The sequence below is a fragment of the Diadema antillarum genome, unplaced genomic scaffold (assembly GCF_040938485.1).
Source record: "Diadema antillarum isolate AM-2024a unplaced genomic scaffold, OU_Dant_1.0 scf00000023, whole genome shotgun sequence".
NCBI lineage: Eukaryota > Metazoa > Echinodermata > Echinoidea > Diadematoida > Diadematidae > Diadema > Diadema antillarum.
Window position 1 is genome coordinate 1,715,058 of NW_027270912.1, and position 24,760 is coordinate 1,739,817.

At 39.1% G+C, this 24,760-nt stretch overlaps 1 protein-coding gene across 1 annotated transcript; it reads right to left on the reverse strand.

Moving 5' to 3' along the window:
• LOC139732030 (uncharacterized) lies at positions 1 to 24,247 on the reverse strand. The gene is made up of 14 exons (XM_071642909.1): positions 24,062 to 24,247; positions 18,019 to 18,116; positions 17,248 to 17,420; positions 15,518 to 15,602; positions 14,265 to 14,422; positions 13,209 to 13,305; positions 12,379 to 12,457; positions 10,936 to 11,018; positions 9,814 to 10,140; positions 7,405 to 7,812; positions 5,031 to 5,082; positions 3,880 to 3,940; positions 1,684 to 1,742; positions 1 to 941 (listed from the first exon to the last, which is right to left on the reverse strand). Exons 1-14 carry the CDS (start codon positions 24,158 to 24,160, stop codon positions 681 to 683), a joined length of 2,040 nt encoding a protein of 679 aa, XP_071499010.1. The 5' UTR covers positions 24,161 to 24,247; the 3' UTR covers positions 1 to 680.
• Positions 24,248 to 24,760: the final 513 nt, after the last annotated feature.

Here is a 24,760-nt window from a genome sequence, read left to right on the forward strand (position 1 = left end):
CTAACCAGGAAATTGAAAGATGTAGGACTGTAACTGATCTCAATTGCTAATTTGACACAGGTACAGGACAGATGCTCTTCTGTTAGAATCAGTCACATTTTAGTGTTGGTTGTCAATTAGTTCTACACAAAAATGTGTCACATGTCTCATATAACAAAGGCAGTGAAAGAAACACCAACCATTACATGCCACAACTAGAAATGTTGCTATGGCAACTGGTATGATTGAAACCGGAAATTTTCAGAAATATCTGTTACACTCATGGCTAAAATAAGATCTATTTTCATGTATGTAAAATGGTCAATGAATCAGTATAAAACACCCAACTCAAAAGACTTTAAGAAAAGAAAAGAAAAGAATAATCAATTAAACCAAATAAATCAGGAAATCTCTTTCCTCTCTTATCCTTAAAAACACAAACAATCCAAATTTCAGTCCAAGCCTTCTCAGAGCCCCACTATGGTCAAGGGAGACAACAAAAAACTTTACTTCAGATGATGAGACAGTCAAACAAGTATGGATGATTTACAGTGCCTCTCCTCCAATTCATCACATTCAGACTTGAAAGCATATCAATATCTGGGCCGACGTCTACCATGTACGACTACTAACAGACAAACAGACAGACAGAAAAGGGAAAACGAGTAATCAAAATCCAAAGACTGCTCTTTTCGAGCAAACTAGTTTCTGCCGTCTTCTGGGAGGTTGGTGTCATGATGGACTTTGAATGAGAAACAAACAAAAATGCGCAAATGTGCCCTACTGCGTCTCGGCGGAGGGGAGTAGGAACGACTCCTAGATCGCGACAGTGAGCGAGATTTTGAGCGTCTTCTGTAGCGTCGGACTTCCACTTCACGCTCCTTGTCTCGCTCCTTCTCCCACTTTTCTCGTTCTCTCATGCGCATCCTCCGAGCCTGCTCCCTCAGAACATTGTCCCTGTCCTGTACAGACAGACAGACAGACGCACACACAGAGAAGAGTGATACAAATTAGGAATGGATAAGAATAGAATGCCTCTTGAGATGCTGCACATGAGACTGTGAAGCTACTGGCAGCAGTTACGGGTGGAGCCAACTTCTTTTGCAGGAATGACCCATGGATCTGCCTTAAAACTCACTACACCCAGCTGCCTCAACTGAAATATACATTGGATAAGCACTGTATACGCCAAATATTTCGCGAGGTTTTAATTTTCACAAATTCCGCCAGTCAGCTGCTATTCGCGAAATCAAAAACACATGAAAATATTGACTCTAATGCCGATATGAATGTGACGTACGCATATACATTTCACCGTTCAGTACAGTACTCCAAGATCGCAAATTTAACCACTCCAGAAATTGTCGGGAAGTCCCGATTCGCAAGAATTTAGACTCGCAAAATATATGGCGCATACAGTATTCACTGTTCATTACGTAGCACACTTTGAAGTGACCCAGCTAAATGTCCGCACATAACCACAAAATTTTCAGATTCTGCCATAATCCTTAGCAGTACATTCACTCATAACTTAATTTATTACTACACAATGTCATGAATTAGTAGATATGCTCAACATATTAGTGAAGGCATGCATTCTTCAGTCTCCTTTTCTAGCTGTACTGAATGTAGCCATGTATGACTATTCCAGGAATGGAGGGGTCTCTTAAAAAAGTGTTTAGATTCTCAAACATACACACTCACCTCCTGCTCCTGAATTTTGCTCGACTTCTTCTGGTACTCTTTGATCTTGTCTGCTTTATCTGCAAATGTGAACAAAAACGAATGTCAGTCTGATAACGTAGTGGGCAACTTGTCGCCTACCACAAATTTCAGTTCTAAAGCAGGGCTAGGCAAGTGTTTCTGTTCTGATGTTGACAGATATCTTATGTTTCACTCTACGTCATTTTTTTTTTAAAGATCCATATCAAGGACTTCTTTCCAACATTTTGCTGCTCCTTTTAGGCAAGGTGACATTACCATGGTATAACGGTACTCTGTTTCCCATCTTTGGAAATAATTCATCTCCACATTGAGAGAGAGAGGAAAAAAAGCACAAATCAGTGACGACAGCAAGTATACATATTCCTATGAAACTAACATCTACTCCAGAACTATTTTACTTAAACATTGCTTGGTTCCGTGTCCTTCCTTTATCAACTGTTTTTGGTTTTTTTCAAAACTACACTCAGTACCACATTCCAATCAATTTGCTATACACCTCATTGGGGAAAGCAGCTCTAGCAGATGTCCCCCTGCATCTAATATCTTTCCTTGGACTGCCACAGCAGTACTCGCACTCTGTGATGAACTGTACTGCCTTGTGCACAGGCTACAGCATGCAGATCAATTCAGGGCAAGCACTTCCACACCAGCTGATGTTGTGCAAGCAGTTTATATAGGTGGGACAAGGTAAAAAGCAAGTTCCTTTAGATATCAAAGCAAAACTCTACTCTACAATCAACTTTACTTTGATGAGTCAAACAAACACGGCGCTAAAGAGCTTCATTAAAGGACAATTCTGGACCAAAAATAACTTTTAAAATAGGACAATTTAGAAGCACAACGATGGACATTTTATCAAAAATTGGATTAAAAATAAAGGTACTAATGAAATTGCAAAGATTTCCTAACTTTTGCAACACAGACGGGTGAGCAGATGATGTCATCACCAAACAATTTTCCACTGATCACGAACAAATAAGTGAAGAAAATCTTTTCTTCTACTTTAAAAGTGTAAAACATTTTATCCAAAGCTGAATAACGTCAAAATAATCATCAGTCAGATATACTATTTGTAACTGGGATATAATTGCATCTGGACAATTATAACCTGGAAATTTCAAGATCTTATGTACAAGCTCTAATATGGCAAGTTGTGAGGCAGTGATATCACCAACTCACTAATTTGCCTATCTATTTTGACTGTTCAAGAAGTTTTGTTTATTACGCAAAACTTTTCAATTCTATGATTTCCCTGATCTTCATCTGATTCTGATTAAAATTTCTCTCTTATCTTTTCAGACTACTTTCAAGTGGTCCATAAATGTCCTTTAAATCTTTACTAAAAGTAATGAAGCGGTGAAATTTTGAGTTGAAGTTTCTTTCTTACCCTTTTTTATCAATGAAACTCCTCCCATTCTGTTCAAAATCTGCTTTCACTCAAGTCAATTCAAGTCAAATTTGAGAGTGGAGAGGCATTTCACTATAACAAGCATCACTTCCATTATTGTACATATTGTCATAGCATTTTAGTTCCATGCACTTAAAAGAAAATGAAAGTCTCTGTGTCAAGTGATATCTCCACAGTAAAGGGGGAGGGGGGTGGGAGGCAGCAGAAGGAAATGATCAGTTGCCATCATTTCATTAATGACTGTATTTATAATGACATTTCAAAATATGTGGCATTACAACTGTTGTTAAGGAGGGACCTGGTGCAAAAACGGATGTGCCGGAGCATGTGTGTGAATCAATACATAGAGAAAAGCCCCTCGTCACTTGACTCTTCTAAAGATTATTAGTAGAACATCGTATCACACACAGAAGATGCACAGAGATGCACTAGTCATGACATCAACATTCCATTACATTTCTATTGAAATTATATGTTGTGTATAGAGAGAAAGTATTTGCACTGCTTAATGAAACGCATGCAAAGTTCAGACGAGGGAGACCGTTTTACTTTGCAAAGTCTATGCTACAAGAAATTGCAGCAGACAAAAAGCAAGCATCACACTTTGCATATGATGGCATGATGACAAACACATCAGCACATTCCAAGATTTTTGAGCCATTCATACAAACCAGACCATCTTGGGCAGACACGGTCAGTTCTGCGGTTACGCTTACATCAGGAAGAGTTACTGTGCGGAGGGGGGGACAGGGCTGCTAATTACTTACGTTGTTTGTTGAGTGCCTTCTGCATTCTGAGTTTCAGTTTCTCTTGTGGAGTCAGTTTGGGCTGTGGAATGCAGCAACATTTGTTAGGAGATAACACTTGACTGCCAACAACAAACTGAAGCAAGAAAATATCAAGCACTTTCAAGGACATCAAAGTACAAAATATCAGACACTGGGAACAGAAAGTTCTGTGAACAAACAATAATGACAAGAATTCACGACGAAACCAAGACTATTTTGGTAGCATTGTCGTGATTAATGGGTATATAGTTTCAGAACTATCTACACTGTGCTGTATTCATATCCCATTGGTTGATGGAATTTACTGATTGGTGAGGTTTTGTCTAAAAACTGAGTGGCAAAAATCAAAGAAGATAGCAAATCCACGAAGTGAAGTGAATCTGTTTGGATAAGTGAATCTGCTTTGGCAGCTTATTCAGATGATAGTAAAATGCTTGGCAATAGGCTCATCACAGCATTCTCGACTCTAACAGTGTATCTGGAAACTTCTTTGCAAAAATGCTGTCAATTTTTCAATATCTATCTTCCTGTCATTCTTTCTCTTTCTCTCCCTCTCTCTTACACACACACACACACACACACACAGATACACGCATGCAAACACATACACACAAACACACTTTCACTCTCATTACATTTGTAAGGGTAGGTTAATGAAAGGAAAGCCTCTCAGATATCATACATCTCAAAGAGGAGGTAATGTCACAACTGTTGTGAAAAGTCTGGAGATAGGATGACGGCCCCCAAATTTGTCCCATTCCAAGTTATCTAAATTTTCTGTATGCTCCTTGAGATTTCATTCACTGCTTCCACGAGTCACCTCCTTCTTCTTCTTTTTGGTGGAAGCTCTGGTCCTTACTCTCAAAACATTCCCCCATATGGTCAGTAAGTCATGGTTTGATGGCTATGCAGAAGTATTTTGATGTCATTTTCAGCTGTATTTGGGGGGTTGCATTGTGGTGGAATTTTCTTTTCTTTTAAATACAATCGCTTTAATGTTTTTGCTTTCGTTTCGATTTTTCCCCCGTCAGTCATCTGGCAAGTCAACACCGCCACCGCCTAGCCCAAGCCACGAGAAGGTTGGTTTTTAAGTGTGGCCAGCAGAGAGTGAAGTTTAAGAGAGTACTGACTTTGGTGGTGGAGGAGGCAGCTTTGGCTGTTGCTTGTTCCTCTCGATCTTTCCTGTAGATGACATATGAGAGAGAGAGAGAGAGAGAGGGAGAGAGAGAGGCAAGGAGGGATTATATGAGCTGCTGAGCTAAGTCTTACAGACCTGGGCCCTGTTTCATAAAGCTGTTCGTAAAGTTACGAACGACTTACAAACGACTGTTGGTCAGTTCTGATGTGCTATACTTGAATTGAATTGAATTGAATTGAATTGACTTGAATTGATGAGGTTTATTGCCATTCAAAAAACACACAGACGGGTGAAAAGTCCAAAGACTTATAATTCCCGTTAACAAAACAAACTATACATAAATACGTGAAGATACCTTTTACAACGTACAATGCAAAGAATATCATTATCACTAAACTTATCAGAATTTTAATAATTCAGCACAAGAACTGATCACCAGTCGTGTAAGTGGTTCGTAACTTTACAAACAGCTTTATGAAACACCCCCTACGTAGCGTGGGGAGACACAAGTGGTTCCGCTAAACTGATATTCATTCGCTGCCCAACAGGGTACATTTGCAATCATAAATAGCACCTGTCAGCGAATGTGCATCAGGGGGGGTGTTTCATCAACGCTTGTCAGCGCTGACAACTTGAATCACCAGAATAACAGTCAGTGACCAGAGCATCTCAGCCAATCAAAACCAAGGATTTTGCTGAAATTGGTCAGCACCGACAGTTGTCAGCGCTGAAAAGCGTCGATGAAACACCCCCCAGAGCAAAGCTCATTGGTCGTGGTCAACTCCACTCGAGATTCTTCGGATGTGTGTGTACTTACATAGAGATCAGTGATAGAGCAATACACAATTCATTACAGTGATTCTTAAAGGACAAGTTCACCTTCATAAACATAAGGATTGAGAGAATGTAGCAATATTAGTAGAACACATCATTGAAAGTTTGAGGAAAATCAGACAATCCGTTCAAAAGTTATGAATTTTTGAAGTTTTTGTGCAGTACCCGCTGGATGAGAAGACTACTGCAGTGTATGAATAACTTAGATGTCACATGCGTACAACAATATAAGGAAAATATAAAGAGAATTTCACAAAATTCCATCTTTTGAAAAAAGTACACATTCCCCTGACTCGTTACCGACAAATGTTATGGGTAATATTATTCCCCCTGCCTTTAGAAAGAGGTAAGTCAAGTGCTCTTTTATTATGCGAAAAAAGTGAAAATATGTTGAATTTTCTTTTACATTTTCTTTACACTGTTGTACGCATATATATGACTCACAAGCTGTAGTAGTCTCCTCATCCAGCGGTTCCAACACAAAAATTTAAAAAATTCATAACTTTTGCATCGATTGTCCAATTTTCCTCAAACTTTCACTGATGTGTTCTACTAATATTGTTGCATTTTCTCAATCCTTATGTTTATGAAGGTGAACTTGTCCTTTAAATATATCTGCACAGGTCCGGCCTTGCCACTCCATGGTATCCCCACGCTACTGGGTCTTACATGAAATTTGCCTTCCACATGCAGCAAAGTTCCTATGACAAACTGTGGCATTCATTCCATTTAAAAAAAGGTACTCATCATTAGTCCCAAGTGTGACAAACATTTGTGATGTATTTGCAAAATTCACATTCTTTGCATGAATACAACTTGTGCATGTCTATCTATGACATATTATGAATATCAGACTTGTTCTCACCAACATAGGCGCCGGAAGTGGGGGGGGGGGGGAGGCAACCGCCCCCCCCCCCCCCACCCCCCAATCCCCAATCCAAAAAGTGGGGGGCAAAATGCATTTTTGCCCCCCAAAAATAAAAAAATAAAAAATAAATAGATAGATAGATAGAAATAAATGAAATAAAGTAAATGAATATAGGATATATATATGAAGAGTTTGTTTGCAAGTTATGGTTCAATTGATGGCCATACAGAAGAATTTTTGGTGTTGCTTTCAGGTGTACAATGTATTTGTATGCATTTGTAAATAAAAAAATAAAAAATAAATAGATAGATAGATAGAAATAAATGAAATAAAGTAAATGAATATAGGATATATATATGAAGAGTTTGTTTGCAAGTTATGGTTCAATTGATGGCCATACAGAAGAATTTTTGGTGTTGCTTTCAGGTGTACAATGTATTTGTATGTTGTACTGTGGTGGCATTTTACTTTATACTGTCATTTCGTTTTCAAATGAACATTTAGACAATTGTTCACTTAATGTTCAGATCTGTCGGTATTTGCAAAACCAATCTCATATTCCTTATTCACACTTGTCTATATCAATTCTTCCTGCAATAATCAATACTCCTGGTTGAAGGAATGAAGAGGAGGATATCCCAGAATAAAAAGGAACAATTCACACCTTAATGTGGTCAGAAGCGTCCCAACCGCATACATGGTCGTGTTCCCAGGTGATCTGCTACGAGATTTGGACCTCGATTTTGATCTATGGCGATGGGAACGATGGCGCTCCCTCGACAACGATCGCGAACGTGAGCGTCTGTATCCAGCATGTGAGCTCATCCTGTGTCTATCGTGTAAATCTGACCTTGAAGTCCTGTACCGCTCACGTGACCTGGAGCGCGACCTGGATCGGCTGCGCGAGTTGGACCATCGTCTGTATCGGGAAGATACCCTGGAGTCTGTAGGTGATCTGCCCCTTGAACCGTGGTCATATGCACGGTGAGAGTTGCCTCGGTCCCGGGAGCGAGAACGCGTCCTTGAGCGTGTCCTTGATCGCGAGGTAGACCTCCTCCTGTCCCTCCGATGCCTGCATCATTTTAGGAGAGATTCACATACAAGTGCACTTGATGTAAACCAGTTTAGTTCTCCAACGGTCCACGTAATCATTGAGTGGCAACACAATTGTCATCAGCCATATCATCTCAACTCTGACTAAGGTACTAGTAAACATTTGCAGGCATAGCTTGGCACATAACAACTTTCTCGCTTTCTGGCCTTTCTTATCTTGTCTTTCAGCCATTATTTACTCAATTTTGTTTCATGCTGTCCATATAACAAAGAAAAGAAATTTGCTATGCAATGAATACAAAAAAAAAAGAAAAAAAATTATGGCATCTGAAAAAAAAAAAAACTAGAAATGTCGCTATGGCGACTGATGCCTCCACCATAATGCATGATTCTCCCAATAGGCGTATAGTACAATGTCTTCACAATGTGTGATCCATGACAGTTTCACATAACTGGCAAAATATTGAAATGACAGGTTTGTCAGAAATGTCTTGAACTGGGTTTGCTTTAATTTTCTAAGAGTGCAGGTACACATATTTTGTAAATTGAGAATTTTTACTTGAATTCTGACAGACCTTTTTATAAGTTTATGCATTGAGTAATTTCCAAGGTATGAAGAAAGAGTGTAATGATGGTACAAAATGGATTTTTTTTTTTTTTTTTTTGGGGGGGGGGGGCATTGAAACCTGGCCTTTGACCCTTAACCTTTGACCTTTGACCTTCCAGCTGGAAATTTCCAGGAGAATCTCCATTAGGTAATGCATGTAATAAGTTTTGAAACTAATAATGCAAGCATTGCATATACTAGTATATGAGGGAAATAGTAAAATTTTGAGGAGTTGACCTTGACCTTTGACCCCTGACTATTGACCCATGACCCCTAAATTCCCTAGAAAATCCCTGCCACTCAGTACATGCGTATGTACCAAGTTCCACGAAGATACATTGAACCATTTGCGAGAAAAGTGATATTGCAACATTTTCACCTAACCTTTGACCTTTTGACCTTTGACCTTATGACATGAAACTCTCTCTGGAGAATCTTTACGCAGTAGTACACGTCCACACCAAGTTTCAAGAAAATACCTTTAGGCATTGCATAGATATGGGGGAAATTGCAACATTTGTAGCATTTGACCTTGACCTTTTGACCTTTGACCTCTTGCCAATGTCACTAAAATCATATCAACTAATTGTCCCATCATACATCATCCTTGGACCAAGTTTGGTGAAAGATGCTTCATCCAGTTTTGAGTTATCACGTAAACAGATAAATTTTAGGATTTGACCTTGATCTCTGACCTTTGACCTCTGTCCGATTTCACTGAAAAACTAATCAAGTAATTGTCTCATCATACATCATCCTCCAGCAAAGTTTGGTAATATTTACTCCATCCAGTCTTGAGTTATCGCGTAAACGGATACAATTTCATGATTTGACCTTGACCTTTGACCTTTGACCTTTAGCCGATTTCACCCAAAATCTAATCAAATAATTGCCCCATCATACCTCATACTTGGACCAAGTTTGGTAAAATTCCAGTAAATATTACTCAAGTTATCGCGTAAACGAAAGCGGACGGACAGACGTACGGACGTACGGACGTACAGACGTACGGACGTACGGACGGACGGACAACCCGAAAACATAATGCCTCCGGCACCACTTCGTGGCGGAGGCATAAAAATTGTGCTTGGCTACATCATTATGGTCCTGCACTGAAAAGATCTACAGCATGTTACAGAAACGAATTCAAATCTATCACAAAAATAGGAGAACATGCCAGAGTCGTGGAAGTTTTATTTCAGATTGTCATATCATTTTGAATATGAAAGTATTACTTTCACTATCACTTTTGAAGGTTTGTCCTCTCTTTTTCCCCCCTTCATTTTCTCTCTATTAATATATCTATTTACATGTACGTATCTCTTCACCTATCTATCTACAATCTCTATCTCTGTCTATCTATTCTTCTATCATCTGGACTTCAAAAGAGGCTGATTTCACACAGACACCGACCATGATTTGGAGTGAGAATCAGTGGTAGAAGTGAGAGAAGAGGATGACGCCGAGCCCTCGTAGCGTCTGGAAGACGATCTGGCTGAAGTCGACGAGGCCGAGGACGTCGGCTTGGTGGAAGATGATGATGACGGCCTCTTCTTTGAAGACTCTCTTTTGTCGGCGCCGTCCTTTCCACGTTCCTCATCTTCCTCATCCTCCCCACCAAAGCTGGTGATGAAGGTGACCTTGCCCGGCTGCTCCGGGGAGCTGTCCCGGCTGCTGGACGACGACCTGGAGTGACTGCGGTGGTAGGGTGCATAAGTAGGACTGCCACGGGCTGCATAGCTGCAGATGGTGTTAAAGAGAGAAGAAATGGGCACATCCTATCATTTCACTTGTTTTCTCCTTGTAATGCTAGTATACTGTACTGTAAGGCCTTTTTTCACAAGTAGATATTTTTTGCCAGTGCGGAGGTCACAGACAGCTTTGAGATATGTTATTTTCACAATTTGACACCGAGGCTATCGTAAGTGCACAAATGCCTGTCTGTACACTCCCCTAGTGCATCAAGTGGCAAAATTTTGTGTTAAAATAAATTTGTGGCCCAAAATTAATTTATGAAATTCAGGAAAATTAAACTCTGGCAAAAATAACAGCTTTTAGAGTACTATGCGTGTGCATTCCACATGTTCTAAATTGGGTTTTGTTTCATACTATGCTACTACTGTATAATCAATGCAATGAATGGCGTTTCAGAAATTCTACCTATAAAGGGCTGGATTGTTGTGGCCACCACATGTGACATGGAAGAAAGGGGTGAGCAGATTTTAAACCAATTCCTCTTGGCACTACAGATTGTAACCAAAGTTGGCACTATTATGGACTCAGATACTGATAGGCCCTAAAGTAACATAGTAACCTCTTCAACTAAGTGGTGAACAAAGTGGCAGCTTGTTCATCGTTTTGAAATGCCAAGGTAACTCATTGAAGGGTCCAGATTATTTACTATATTGCCTCCAATACAGTAATATTACAAATTTCACTTGAAATAAAAGAAAAAAATTCACCATGTACACTGACAACAGTCTGCTGTAAAGATATCCCAAGTTAAAACAGAAAGAGAAAGAAAAGAATACATACCTTGGTGGACTATTTCCAGCTTTATTTCTTTCTTTTAGCTTTCTTTCAATGATGGCTCTCCTCTCTCTACGAGACTTTCTTCCCTGTGACAGACAGAGAGAAGAAGAAATGATTGATTGATTGATTGATTGATTGATTGATTGATTGATTGATTGACTGACTGACTGACTGACTGACTGACTGACTGACTGACTGACTGACTGACTGACTGACTGACTGACTGATTGATTGATTGATTGATTGATTGATTGATCGATCGATCATTTTCCATCTGAGAAGATGGCTGGAAAGCCCATATTCAGCTGTGCTAAGCTGGTCTTCCATGGGGTCCAGTTGGATGTGAGGTGGGACCACTTCACCGGGTTAAACACCCTGCTCTTTGCGATGAATGAATGAAGCGGGATCTTTTACGCGCATGAGATGTGACTCTCTCACACACAGGACCGCCATTTTATGTCCTATCTGAGGGACAGAGTGTTTTGCCTCTTGCTAGAGGGGACGGTATGATTAAACACAACATTGCTCAGTCCAGACTCGGGTTCGAACCTGGGTCGCTTGGGTCGGAGGCAGATGCGCTACCGACTGAGCCAACTCACCAGCCTGTTCTGAAACAGTCTGTGACCTACCCTATCCAGATTCACTGAGGGGCATATTCCCTTAGAGAATCTTGGCGCTAGCGAAATGAAAATGCACGCGAACATTCCTTGTTTTATAGTATGCGTTCAGTATCTGCACAGAAACACGTTTTTTGCTCAAGCATGTTTGCGATCGCACTTTTTTAGCATTCAGAAAGGCATTTCAAACCCCATAATCAAAACAGATTTGCATTTATCATCTGCCCAAATCTCCCTGACAGTTGTTTGGAAACCTAATTCTACGACAGAAGTGAGATGATAAATGCACCTATAGTCTTATTTGAATGGACGAGAGTATGATGCACTTTACTGTGCTGTGAGTGGAATGAAAAGCCTATTATTCCTGCCTCAAAACATTCATATAAACACCTAACAAAACTTCTATCAAAATCATTCACCAGCATGGCATGTCACCAACTCTGTGAAATGTTTTGTTATTGTTGCTTTTATATTTGTCTAGAACAAAACCTTCCAGTCCCTTCTTTCATCCTATTTTGGCCATTTGTTGGGAGGGGATGAAAATGATCAAATTGGTCAATGAATATATTGCACGCACATATAAGGTCATGTGAGGAGAATTTAGATAAGTTCCTCCCAAATAAAACATAGCATCAGTGCATGAAGCACAGTTATATGTTTCTTCCTGATCAGTTTTAAATGTATCGATTCTGTTGTTGTTGTTGTTGGTGGTGGTGGTGGTGGCGGCGGTGTTGTTGTTGTTGTTGTTGGTGGTGGTGGTGTGTTGTTGTTGTTGGTGTTGTTGCTAGCCAGCAACTTTCATTCACTCTAAATTCCCCTGCATACTCACTGAATACATGGCTTTCTCCTCTTCATCTTCTCTTGCTTTTTTCATCTCATCTGCCTCCTCCCGTTCTCTTTCCAACATTCTGCAATGAAATACATGACAATTATTTCCTCATATATGGTTACTTGTTAGGGCACAACAAAAACCTGATAACTTAAAAAGAAAATAAAACATGCCAAAACAAACACCCATTATCACTGATATACACACAAGGCCTCATCACAAGAAGAGAAATCTTGGAAAGCTGTTACTGGAATCAGGACGCACACAATGAGAGGTTTTGAGTGAGAGGAGGTATTGTGCAAAAGTAGTCACAAAGATTATTTTTGAATAGGGGAGCAGGTCTCAGTTACCGTCTATAATCATAAACTTTTTCTTTTCATGATTACAATGAACAAGCAAATATATTGTTGGATCAACCAAAACAGCAAAAAAGTACTGGTAATCACTTCTAATATAAATTGCTAATCACTACCAGTTGCTGCAAAATTTGTCATCATGAAATATCTGTAGAAAATGGTATCACAAATACAATTCAGATTTCTACGAATGAAATCAATACATGTTATCCAATCATAAAAGCTTTATATCTTAGATGTGTTTGTGTGTGTCTGCTCGTGGATTTGAGCTCAGTATAACTCTGACATGTTTATAAAAAAATTTTCACTCAAACAAAGTGAAAATTCAGGTCTGAAAGCTCTTATCTTTATATCTCTAAATGCTTTATTTGATTGGCAACAACGAAATTTATGTACGATTTATTACAAACATTTATACTCTTCATTTGGTCACAACAGCAAAATTCAATCAAATAAGCAGCCTTGCAGATTTACCTTGTGAATGCTTCAGGGGCCATGCCATATTTTTCTCCATAGACATTGACTTGTTTCTTCTGTTCTGCAGTCAAGTCATCCAAGTCAATGACAACATCTACAGAAGGGGAGATACACAGAATCATTACCCATTAATTACACTTCAAAATGTTTGTTTGTTTGTGTTTTATTCATTTTACCAAAGCTGCTCAAAGCTCTGTGACTATGTTTTTAAAGCATAAAATCCAAAATTTCAGGTCAAAGCCCACTCAAATTCATGAAGACCCTTCTCTGTAATGACATGACCATTGCCACCCTCTAGCAAATTGCTGCTCCGACTCCTCGAAGACTATACCATACTATCTTCTCTCTTTTTTTGTATCTTATCAATTCTTTCTATTTCTCTTTTCAAATAAAAATATAATGTGAAAGATTTTAATTTTGTAAAAGCGCCTCCCCTTCACAGAATTCCTGGATCCGCCCCTGATGTATGAGGTGTATTTCACATTACCAGTACTTTTCAAGTAATTACTGGCAAATCGATCACACAACATAACACAGATGAACATTGATACAGCAAGACATCTGTTAATACAATACACCCAGTACCTCTGGGTGTACAGGCATCTTCAATCAAACATACATACTTGACAACACTTGCCTACAGAATTTGCAATGTTTTCTGTCATCTCCCTACACAACCCACATTTTTTGCAAACATTGATTAGCTAAATTAAATTACCCCTCACAGCACACTGGCTACTTCTCAGAGAGACCTCAAGTAAATTGGAGCACAAGAAATTGCCAACTGGTTTTCACAAATCACATCAGCAGGCATCAATGAGTTTCTCTTAATGCTGCATTACAGAAAAAGGAATGATTTTTCATTGGGATGATTTGAAGACTTGGCTACTGTTCCCTGGGAAAATGGGGCATACCAACACTAAGCAAACACCAACTTCCACATTATTTTAGTCATTATGCAAACCCTTGTGGTATCACGGATATAGTATATCCCTCATAGTGAAAGGTGGTGGTAAATTACTGACTGCTTCCATTCACCTGATCTCAACTTACCTAAATCAATCTCCGAGAAACTGACGTCCGAGTCGCTGTCGCTAAGCTCTTCATCTCCTTCTTCTGTCGCATCCTCCTCTTTGCTCTCCGATGGCGTGCTCAACGTCGTTCCACCCTCATCATAGGAGAAGCCAATAGCGGCTCGCATAGCTGCCAATCTATTCATACAAATAAATCACAAGATATCATATAAATACTTTCCTTCTGCTACTCTCCGAGAACATTCAATGCCCCCAGACGAGATTCTCTTTGCCCATCGACAAAAGAATGGTCAGGTTGGTAATCCATCCTTGCAAAAGCAGTCAAGCAGTAAATGTATTCCCTTTCCATGGTCAAGTGCATGTACCATCAAACAATGCAAAATACCGATAGGGCATGAGATATAAATAGAGTGAGCGCTGGACTTGTACATTCTTTTGCTTCACACTATAACGGCAACCAAATGGGGTCAGCGAAAGTCAAAAATGAACTTAGCCTGACTGCTACATACATCTTAACACAAGTTTGACTGCAAAAGAGGCATACCAATGTGATGGGAAGGGTACTGTAAAACGAGGAATGTTCGTTTGCATTTTAATTTTGCGAATTTCGCGAGCTCCAAAATTTGTGAAATTAAAATACCCGCGAAAGTTCTTGTCTGCACTATATGCATTGAATGCCAGTGGCAGTTCGCGAAAATTTCATGCCGCAATAAAGGCCTTCAGCTCCAATTCGTGAAAAATTCATGCCACGAATATAATTATCATGTCTTACAGTAACTTACATACACAAAAATATGTGATTATGAGACAGAAAAAAGAACAACAGATATTGATAGCAGACACTTGAATCTTTAGATGAAAGTAATTTATTCAACTCAGTACAAAACTAACAAATATGAACTTAGGCCATGAATGTAGACACCCTTGTGTACATTTTGAGAACCTGGTATACTCGGTTCCCGTCTGCGAGTTGACGCTACAGGAACCAACTACAGGTATCACATTTGAGGTGGAAATCTAATTTGAGCACGAGTACATACCCAATTCTCTCCATTACGGAGAGGTCAGAGCATAACCGACACGTCAATGAAATCAATAATATCCAACATCTGGCCAACTAAATATATGCATGTGATTTAAATATGCCTTCTACTGTTTTCTATCTCATCAAGGGTAATAACTACCAACAATGTGAATACAACGTACTATATTTGATTAATATGATGTCATTCCACCAACAAACTACAGCAACAAAAACAGAACAAGACTCACTTTTCTTTTTCATCTCCAGGTTTCTTCTGGATCTCTGGAAACATTTCTTCCACATAGATTTGATGTAAGCACTGTTCTTCAGATACTGCAAAAGAATACAAATATGAAAGCTGCATGGTAAAATCACATGCAATGATTTTGGTTATGTATGTCTTACAATACTTCAAAAAGTTGTGCCAAAAGAGACTTGCAGCAGATTAAATATACACATAATAATTATGATACTAGAGAGATTACTCACAAGTGGCAGTAAACAATATCCATAACTGACTCTCACTTTAGTCATAACATATGTCCTAAATGTGAAACAAACAGGTATTAGAATCACTCCACTGACAACTATTCCCATAAAGTACAATATAACAGAAAGTCATCAATGAACATCAATCAATTCATACAGGGCTTGATATGAAATTCAGATCATCAGGAATTTGGAAGAAAACATTATGGAATTATCATGGCATGGTGACCAAATGGCAGACAGATATAAACAGATACTTTACCAATTATAGTTCTTAGAAAATAGCTTACATATACTGTATGAAAAGTAAAACCCAAGTATTATCATCTGTCTTTCAGCTGCTGTGTGCTTTATTTAAAGCAACATACATACGAAACACATTTTGAACTCCAAATACAGTTGACCTTGGATAAAGTAATAAGTTTTAGCAAAAATTTGCAGTGATGTTATCAGACCAAAGTCTCAATTTTTGTTATGCATTTTCCATAAAGTTGACATTAGTAAGTCCATTTCTAGATATGCCGATGCAGAAATCCAGTCCTATTTGGAAAGAATATGGCTCAAAAAGTCTACCATGGTGTATGCACATATGCTTGAGTGAACAGTATGTCCTTGCCCAATTAGTCTGTCAGCATGCTTTTCTGACAGTATAGAGGTAAACATGAAGGTATGAACACATACCAGTATGCTACAAATACAATTAGTGCATAACGAATAGTATCAACATGAGTCATTATTTGGATACGCTTGTATGTCTGAAGCACTATTGAAAATGCCAATCATGTTAACTTATTAACTTACCAACAGATTTCAATACAAATATTTCATAGGGTTGATTTACATGTACTTTGTGTGTGTGAGTGAGAGCATGTAAGTGTAGGTTTGTGTGTACATGTATGTGTTTGCGGTGTCTTTCTGAATAATATGTAGCATCCGACAGAATTACGCTGCCACTTATTGTTATATTAAAATTAAAAATGTGTAGCAAGAATTGTCAGTTTTGTGAGAGTTTAACTTTCATGAATTTCACAAATCACTGTTGGGCAGTGAATCCAACACGCAAAAATATCGCCAAGTGCAGTAGAATGGTGTGCACTCACAATAATTTCTATGTCAAAATCGCGAAAAAAAACATCTCTCAAAAATGTCTGTGACCTCCTCACTTGCAAAAATGTCTGTACACGAAAAGAACAGCAGACAGTACAGAGGTTTTAGGAGACATGGGACACTACAACTGCATGTGCTCTTTTGAAATTGTAATCTTTCATAGCTCCAAGAATAGTATGAAAATCTGGACATACAGTACCTTATCTTGTACACTCAAAATGAGATAATATCTTTTTAGCCTCCAAATAGCTTCTTTCTTTCTTTTTTTTCAATACATTTTTCTATGGGGGTTTACTTGTGCCACAATGCCACATCATTAGGGACATTCAAGAGGGCCAGTTCTCATGATAAAAACCTTCCCTAATGAAAGGTGTGTACATACTTCCAGCATGGTCATTGTGAACGAGAGTGCGATACCGCTCATAGTTGCAGCTCTGCTCCTCGCGGATTTCATCCAGCGTTGGCAGCTCCGGAGTCCGTTGGGGTATGTGGTCCAAATGGGCGCGTACGTCAAACCTGTCTATCATATGGGTCGAGTCTCCCTGCCATGGCATCCTAGAAATTGAAATAAATATTGAAGGTAAACTACAACAGACATTTGAAATTTTTTTTTAAATTACACGTTCATCCCTCATATGTCTAGCAGTCAAAAATGCCACTCGTACTTAATGAAAATAGGTTGTCAGTAGTAAATGACAAGAGAAGTGAACACATTTTTATGCCATGAAAATAATGCAAAGAATAGCTCTAAAACCCAGTGTGTTAATGATTTATACAAAATCTTCCAGCAAATTATCGGTAGTCCATTATTTCATCATATAAAGTTTACAGCCTAATTTAAACAAATAATAATAATTTAATGTTGCATTCAATACGTATACATAAAGTGTAGCATGGATACCTAAAAAGCCATCTTGAAACCTGCACGGTGAAATATTTTTTCAATTCATATTCTCCTATCAGAAATCATATGGAAAGAAAAGAACATTGCAGCAGAAGTCTCTTTTGAGACATCAATATAAATCATTTCTTTTTGTTGTAATGTGTTTACACACACTTCCAACATCAAGCGTTACACTGTGCTAAGTGCTGTGATTTCTGTATACAGACATACTGGTATTATGTTTGTCTGGTCTGTAAACAAGGTACTCACATCGTTGCTGGGCTTTCAGCAGAAGTAGCGACAGCAGGATCGAGATGGATTTTGGACGATCTGCCATGAAGCCTGAGAAACTGAGTAGGATCTTGCTTCTGCACAGCATTCAACAAAGGAAGGTGAAAGAGACGACTTATGCAAAGATACAGCTTACGTATATATGGCAAGTTAGTATACTTTGACAATGTAAAACTTGAAGGTCCTTGCTTTCAACATGCATATAACCAATTGTTCAATTTCATCAAATCACACACACAGCAAAATATGGAATTTCAATTTCACCACATTTGATACACAATCACATTTTACTTTTCAATGTCACTTTCATTCACTCATTTAATGGAAAAAAATCTTTCAACACTGCCCCAAAAATGTTAGCTTATCATTAAAAGTTGCTATCTTCGAAAGTTCTTCCAATTCATTGCACTCACACTTGCCAGGGTGGATGGGCAGCTCGAACACCATCACTCAAATTTCACTCATCTTGCGTAATCTCAAACTTTGTACACATACGTGCCATTACTCTAATTGAATTGCCTGATATCATGATGCCTTGGGTGTCTTGTTGGTCAAAGGAATAACATCCTGCTGCTAATTAGTGGCCACAGTTTTCAAAACAGGATGGAAAAAGAACTCTAGCATTACAAAACGTCCTCCCTTCCCCCACCCACTTCACTGAGAGTTTCATCTGAGCATGATCAGGAAATTCTCCCACCAATGATTAATATAAACCCTGGTCACTATCCAAGTTCCTCAACAATATGTATGTATATATATATATATATATATATATATATATATACACATATATATAATATATATATTTTTTTTTTTTAGGGTTGCAAGGTCATAAGAAAGTCAAGTAAAATGGACAAAAGAGATATCAAAAAAATTGTAGTTTTTTTATTCTGATGTTTGCTTCAAAATCACCATACAGCATGGAACATTCTATGTCAAATTGCAAAGCAAGATGATTCTAGAAGACTACATGTGTATGTAGGCCTGTGTATTTGATAATGGCATTAGATGTTGCCTCTTCTGGTTTCCCATGTCATTTACTCTTGAAAGTATAAAACTGTATACTGTAAAACGAAGAATGTTAACATACATCTTAATTTTGCGAATTTAGCGAGAGCCACGATTCATGAAATCAAAATCATTAAATCATTAAATCATTAAATGCACGCGAAAGTTCTTGTTTACAATATATGCTTTGAACGATAGAGGCAACTCGCGAAAATTTCATACTTCGAAAAAGGCCGTTGGCTCCAATTTGCAGAAATTTCATGCCGCGAAAATATTGCGTTTTACAGTACACGAACAGGTTTATCAGGTAGTGAAGCATTTTGGGTAGCCTAGCAGCAAACTAAAGCCAACAGCCACTCAAGTTGGCTTTTGGCACAGCTCAGATACAGTACATGTAGGCCCTACAAATTTAGTGTCTCAGGTCTCAGAATGGCAGAAAGATAACGCACTATTACATAAAGTTGTAACTAATTATAGCAGCTTCAGCTCCAGCTATACCACAAAAATTTTCAGTGAAAATCAAAATGAATCAAACTGCTCCCATTATCAGGAAAAAAAAGAATTGTGGCAATCTACATGCAGGAACAAAGTTTAGTAGTTATTGTACTACCTGGTATTCTCTGCTCAGTGCCATTTCAACAGAGCAATACATATTCATACATACCGGTATATATGTAGCACATACAAAAGTATTTATGTATATGTAGATCCATTATCTCAGTGATATCATCAAATTTCTGACCACTAACTTTGACATTTTGAGCACACTGACTGGCAAAACTCGAGCTGACACCATCAGACAGATACTGTGATGGGTAACCACTCTTAATGCTCCTTAATATGAATCACACACAACAAATGCAACTGTGATATATTCGGTTCCTCATCACGGAGATAAGCTAACCCCTTCCTTCAATTTCTCCTCCCATATTGATGGGCACAGATGGCCTGGACAGTCAGCAGCTCATTGGCCACAGCACTGCGCCAGTCAGACCGCAGCACGTATGCTAATGAGCCGATCCGGCAAGATTTATTCAGCACTCTCGTTGACGATCTTTGCGTTCGAAAGGTGTCTAGTACGTGCGAGATTTTGCGAGAGTGTGACAGGGCTATGGTTTTCACAGTGTAGCAACGATACATTTATCATGGCTACAAGTCACGGTAAATTGTTCTCCAGACTTTGATCTTTATTTTGATGTATACCCAATTTGCGTATAATATCGGTTGTTATCATGACGATATAATCAGTTGAATATGTGTAAATTTTACCTGCTTTCCACGGAAGATTTTGTCGTCTAAAGTTCGTTTTCGGTTCCTGACCGGATTAAGAAACTGTTGTTTCTGATTTTGGCTTTTTCGTAGAAGGAAACTTAGATGCTCATTATATGTTGGAGTCAAGGAGACGCAAGCATGATTTATAATAGTTTTTCCGTTTTGAAATGTCTGTAAAATTCACTCTTAAGCAGGAAGTATGCTCCACACAAAGTGTACAGTGGCGCGAAAGAGCTCTCTTATTGGACAGTGCTTGCATTCAGCACTTGAACTACACGCGTGCCTGTATGCAAGCATGCGCTATGCACGCACGTGGCATGAAACCATAGCAGCGTAATGACGTACATGTAATGCAAGCGCTGAATGCAAGCGCTGTCCAAGAGAGCTTACTCTTGAGATTGCACGGTTTCAAGCTGACCAGCACTGACATCGATGTATATTTTACTGGTTCCTGATCGGATTAATCAACAAATTGTCAAGATATTTACACAGATACAAAGATTAAGAGATGGACTACCAAATAATGCATTTTCATTGAAACGCAAGGTGAATTTGGTATTCTTTTGACGTCTTGAACGTGTACTACACGAATTACTTTTTCATAATTTTTCAAGCTCAAATTACGCTATGATATTTTTCATTTATAACAATTTGAGTAACATGTGATGATAGCTTAAATATTTTCCTGAATTTGATAAGACCAAATTTGTGAATATAAGGTGTATTTTTGTTGCCAAAAGCCCAAGGACAAAATCCCCTGACACAGCTCATTGCGAATGCAAGCCTCGAGCGGGCTTGCATACGAGTTGAATAAATACGAGCAAATTATCAGGTGCTGCGGTCTGACTGTGCGCTGCCACCACGCACGCTGCTCCCAGCCCAGTAGTACAGCTGTAGTCTTGTCATTTATGGACAGGACGAAAGTGTGTGAATTAATATGAAATACCTCCTATGACATGAACATTGTCTTACATCCAATGTCTCAAAGATGAAATCAGTTCAGGAATCAAAAAAGTAATAATTTTGCGACAATTCAAGCACTGGCAAAACCATGGTGCAAACTTACATGGCCAAAGTGATACATTAATTAATGCACTGTAAGTAAATGTGCAGCTACAGCCGTATGGCAATTGCAAACTGTAATTTGTCTGAAATATCAGTCTTTATTCATGTACTAGTGTATAGTCATAGATCTTCAAAATTTACTATTTAATGCAATTCCATTCAAAATCGTGTATTTATGATTACAATACAGGGCATTACTAGTACATGTACCGGTAAATTGTAGAGTTTTAAGTTACAATGAACAGAAAAATTCCTCCTACAATGTAATTTCCAAAACTTTTTTGGTTAAACTACTACATTTGGAAGAATGCTACACTTGTATGTGGCATCTGATCGGGCCAACTTCAATATATGTGATCCGCTACAACAAAAGGATCCTAAAGTCGCTGACGGGCAAGCCAAGCATGGCCCAGAAAAATGCTATTTTCAGGCCTTTCCTTTGATCATTTAGCTTCAAAATTTCGGCACATGATAGAAGATACTAGACTACAAAATTATGTTAAAACAGAAATCTGAACGTTTCGACAGATTTTGGTGATCTGACTTCAAACTCGATTTTCTCGGCTCACCCGTCAGCAACTTCAGGATCCTCTTGTTGTAGCGGGTCACATATTGCAACTTTACAGTGCAGTGTAACGTTCCCCATCTGTCTAGTATAGATTCAAGTATTTTCTTCATTTGAACATCATTGCAAATGTCAGTCAGCTCAGTGAAGCTAAACAATTTTATTCCCTCTTAAAAACAGAGCTACCGTATAAACTTTTACTTTAGTTGAGGCCTAGGCTAGCAGGGATGCCAAGTTCTAAAAATTTTTGTGAGTGAGATCTTCATGACTCGGCATCTCGGCGAGCGAATGTGCACGCGAGCAAGGGTGTGGGAGGGTTTTTTTTTCCCCCTGTGGCCTCTCATGGTAGGGAGCTTTTTTCAATTTTTAGCTCTAATGGTGCAATCAGGTTTTTTACTTATTTTGAAAGACAAAAGGAAAATATACCTTCAATAGTAACTATCACTTTAATCCTTTGAGCTATGCTTCTTATTGTAGGCCCAAATTGCAGACTTTGCCCGATGTGTGAGAAAAATGGGTGTTATGCGTGAGATCGTGAGACAGCCCCTCAATGCTCGAGTCTCACTCAGAATGCGTGAGACTTGGTAGTGGTAGCTCTGGGCTAGGTTTGCCTTTGTTTTAACTAGAATCTATACACATCACATCCCAGTCGCTGTAAACACACTCTGCACGGCGTCTGGTCTGGCTACCTTTGTTTATTTTTAGACCGGTTGACTTAGTTACAATGATGAGCAGTGTGCCTAGACATCGCAGCGCAAAGTTACAGTGTATTGCTATTGACCACTTTGGCAAAGGCAGATTTAACTTGTCATGAATTGGTGGCAAACTTGGGAATGATTGAATGTGTCAATTATGTGTGTAAAACCATGTAACTTGTTACATCTAACACTAGTATACAGGAGGCGCGGCGCGGCGTACAAATTTGTAGATGGAAAGGATACCCAGTTAGAATATGGTCTATGACTATTTTATGTGACATTTGTGGGAACATTTGAATGTTCTTTAGCAGATAAATAGCGCTTTGCTTAGAAATATTTTTCTTCATCATCATCACCATCACCACCATCATCACCGAGCTCCAGTATCGCTATCGGCGAACATCGAAGCCTATTAAACACGAAACGTAAATAGGGTAGGTTCTACAACGCTCGCACCACAGCTAAACAGCACAGCACGGAAGCGGTAAAAACAGTATGGCATGTTACTGAGTACCCGACAGTACACACAACACAAACTCTTGGTCAATGTGCGTAGGCGCCAGGCGCGGCCTTCCCGCACTTGCTGTTTATGTAGTTGGCTGGTGGTTAACTGCGACCAGCCCCAACACGCAGTGTTGGGGCTGCGCATTGTAGCAGACATGATCATGACAGGCGAAGTATAGCGCCTAAAAATCAATATGAAATCGCAAAAATTCCGCAATATGAAGACTTACAGGTAAAGATGTAATGTTGAAGACTGACTGCGTTCAACTTTTGGTTCTGGTAATAGTCCCTTTCTGCTCGGTTTGATGAGTTAAATGCGACTCGGTCGAGAGGAACTCGGGAGAACTACATCTTATACAGTAAATGGATTTGAGATTTGTGCGCATGCGCTGGCCATCAAGTCGTGTAGCTTTGTGGCAAGGCCTTATCATACTGTTGGCAAACCCTCTCGCTGTATATTGCGTTGCTTTCTGGGTGGGTGCGCGCGCGCACGCCTTGTCAGAAGGCTAAACGCATTGCGACTCCGCCAGCACATGAATATTTACGTGCGCAGTGTACTGCATACTGATTTCGAAAATGGTGAATGGGATGGGGAGCTAGGACTACGGACCCGTATATGGCCGTGAAAAAAACGTTTTTTTCAAGATCATTGGACCAATGTGAACAAGAACAAGGTGAACGAAGGGTATTAATTAGATAAGAATCTTATGTATACTATAAAAGTACGTTTTTTCCTCGTGATATTCGAAACCTACGGAGGTGCGAAAATCTGTGACAGACTGTGTATGTTTTTCAAGCTTACCGATATAGCACTCTATTGACTCAGGACGCTCCCACAGTGTGTAACTGTGTATACGGAGCGTCCCGGGGTTAGCTGGTGGTATACGTGGTAACTGGTTCGGTAACTTACGATCTTTTCATAATATTCTCTTCTCCTTTCCGCTCTTTTCTTGTAGTCCACCATCATTCCGCGGATTAACCGCTCTTGCCTTCTTGCCTCGTGCCACATCTTGATTTCTTTTACCTCATTGAGGTTGATATCTGCTTTCAAAAAATCTTCCTTCACACTTCAAGATAGAGTTCTAACGTTACAGGCGTTACAAACCGCTCCTCCTTCATTTTGTGCTGATGTATAAGTTATTGACAAGAGATGGCGCTGTACAAAATTGGTTTCGCCGAATGGATGGCCTTTCATGTTTTTTGTATAATCTGTTACATTCAAGAACGACTGTAAAAATTGGCAGATCTCTCAATGCTCTCAATGTTAATGATCTTTCAGTGAAGTTTCAATGATTTCCGGGGTCTTGCCTAAGTGATTGTTCAGTGAACTTCGTGACCTCATTGTCTCCCAAAACCTTGAAATGGTTCAAAATAGTTTATTTTTTGGCAGCCTTTCGTGAAAAATCTTTCAATGGTCTTTCAGTCTTTTGTACAGCGATTACGTACCTCAAAGGGCACTTATGAGTGTTACCAAAGAGGTTCAAAAGATGGAGTTCCATGGCTACATTATTAGGCAAAATAGCTGTCAAATTTTCTATGGGTGCACTAAAAATAAAATTCCCCGGATGCTATTGTGCCTTTGATGATTGGGGTTCATACCTCCATCTCT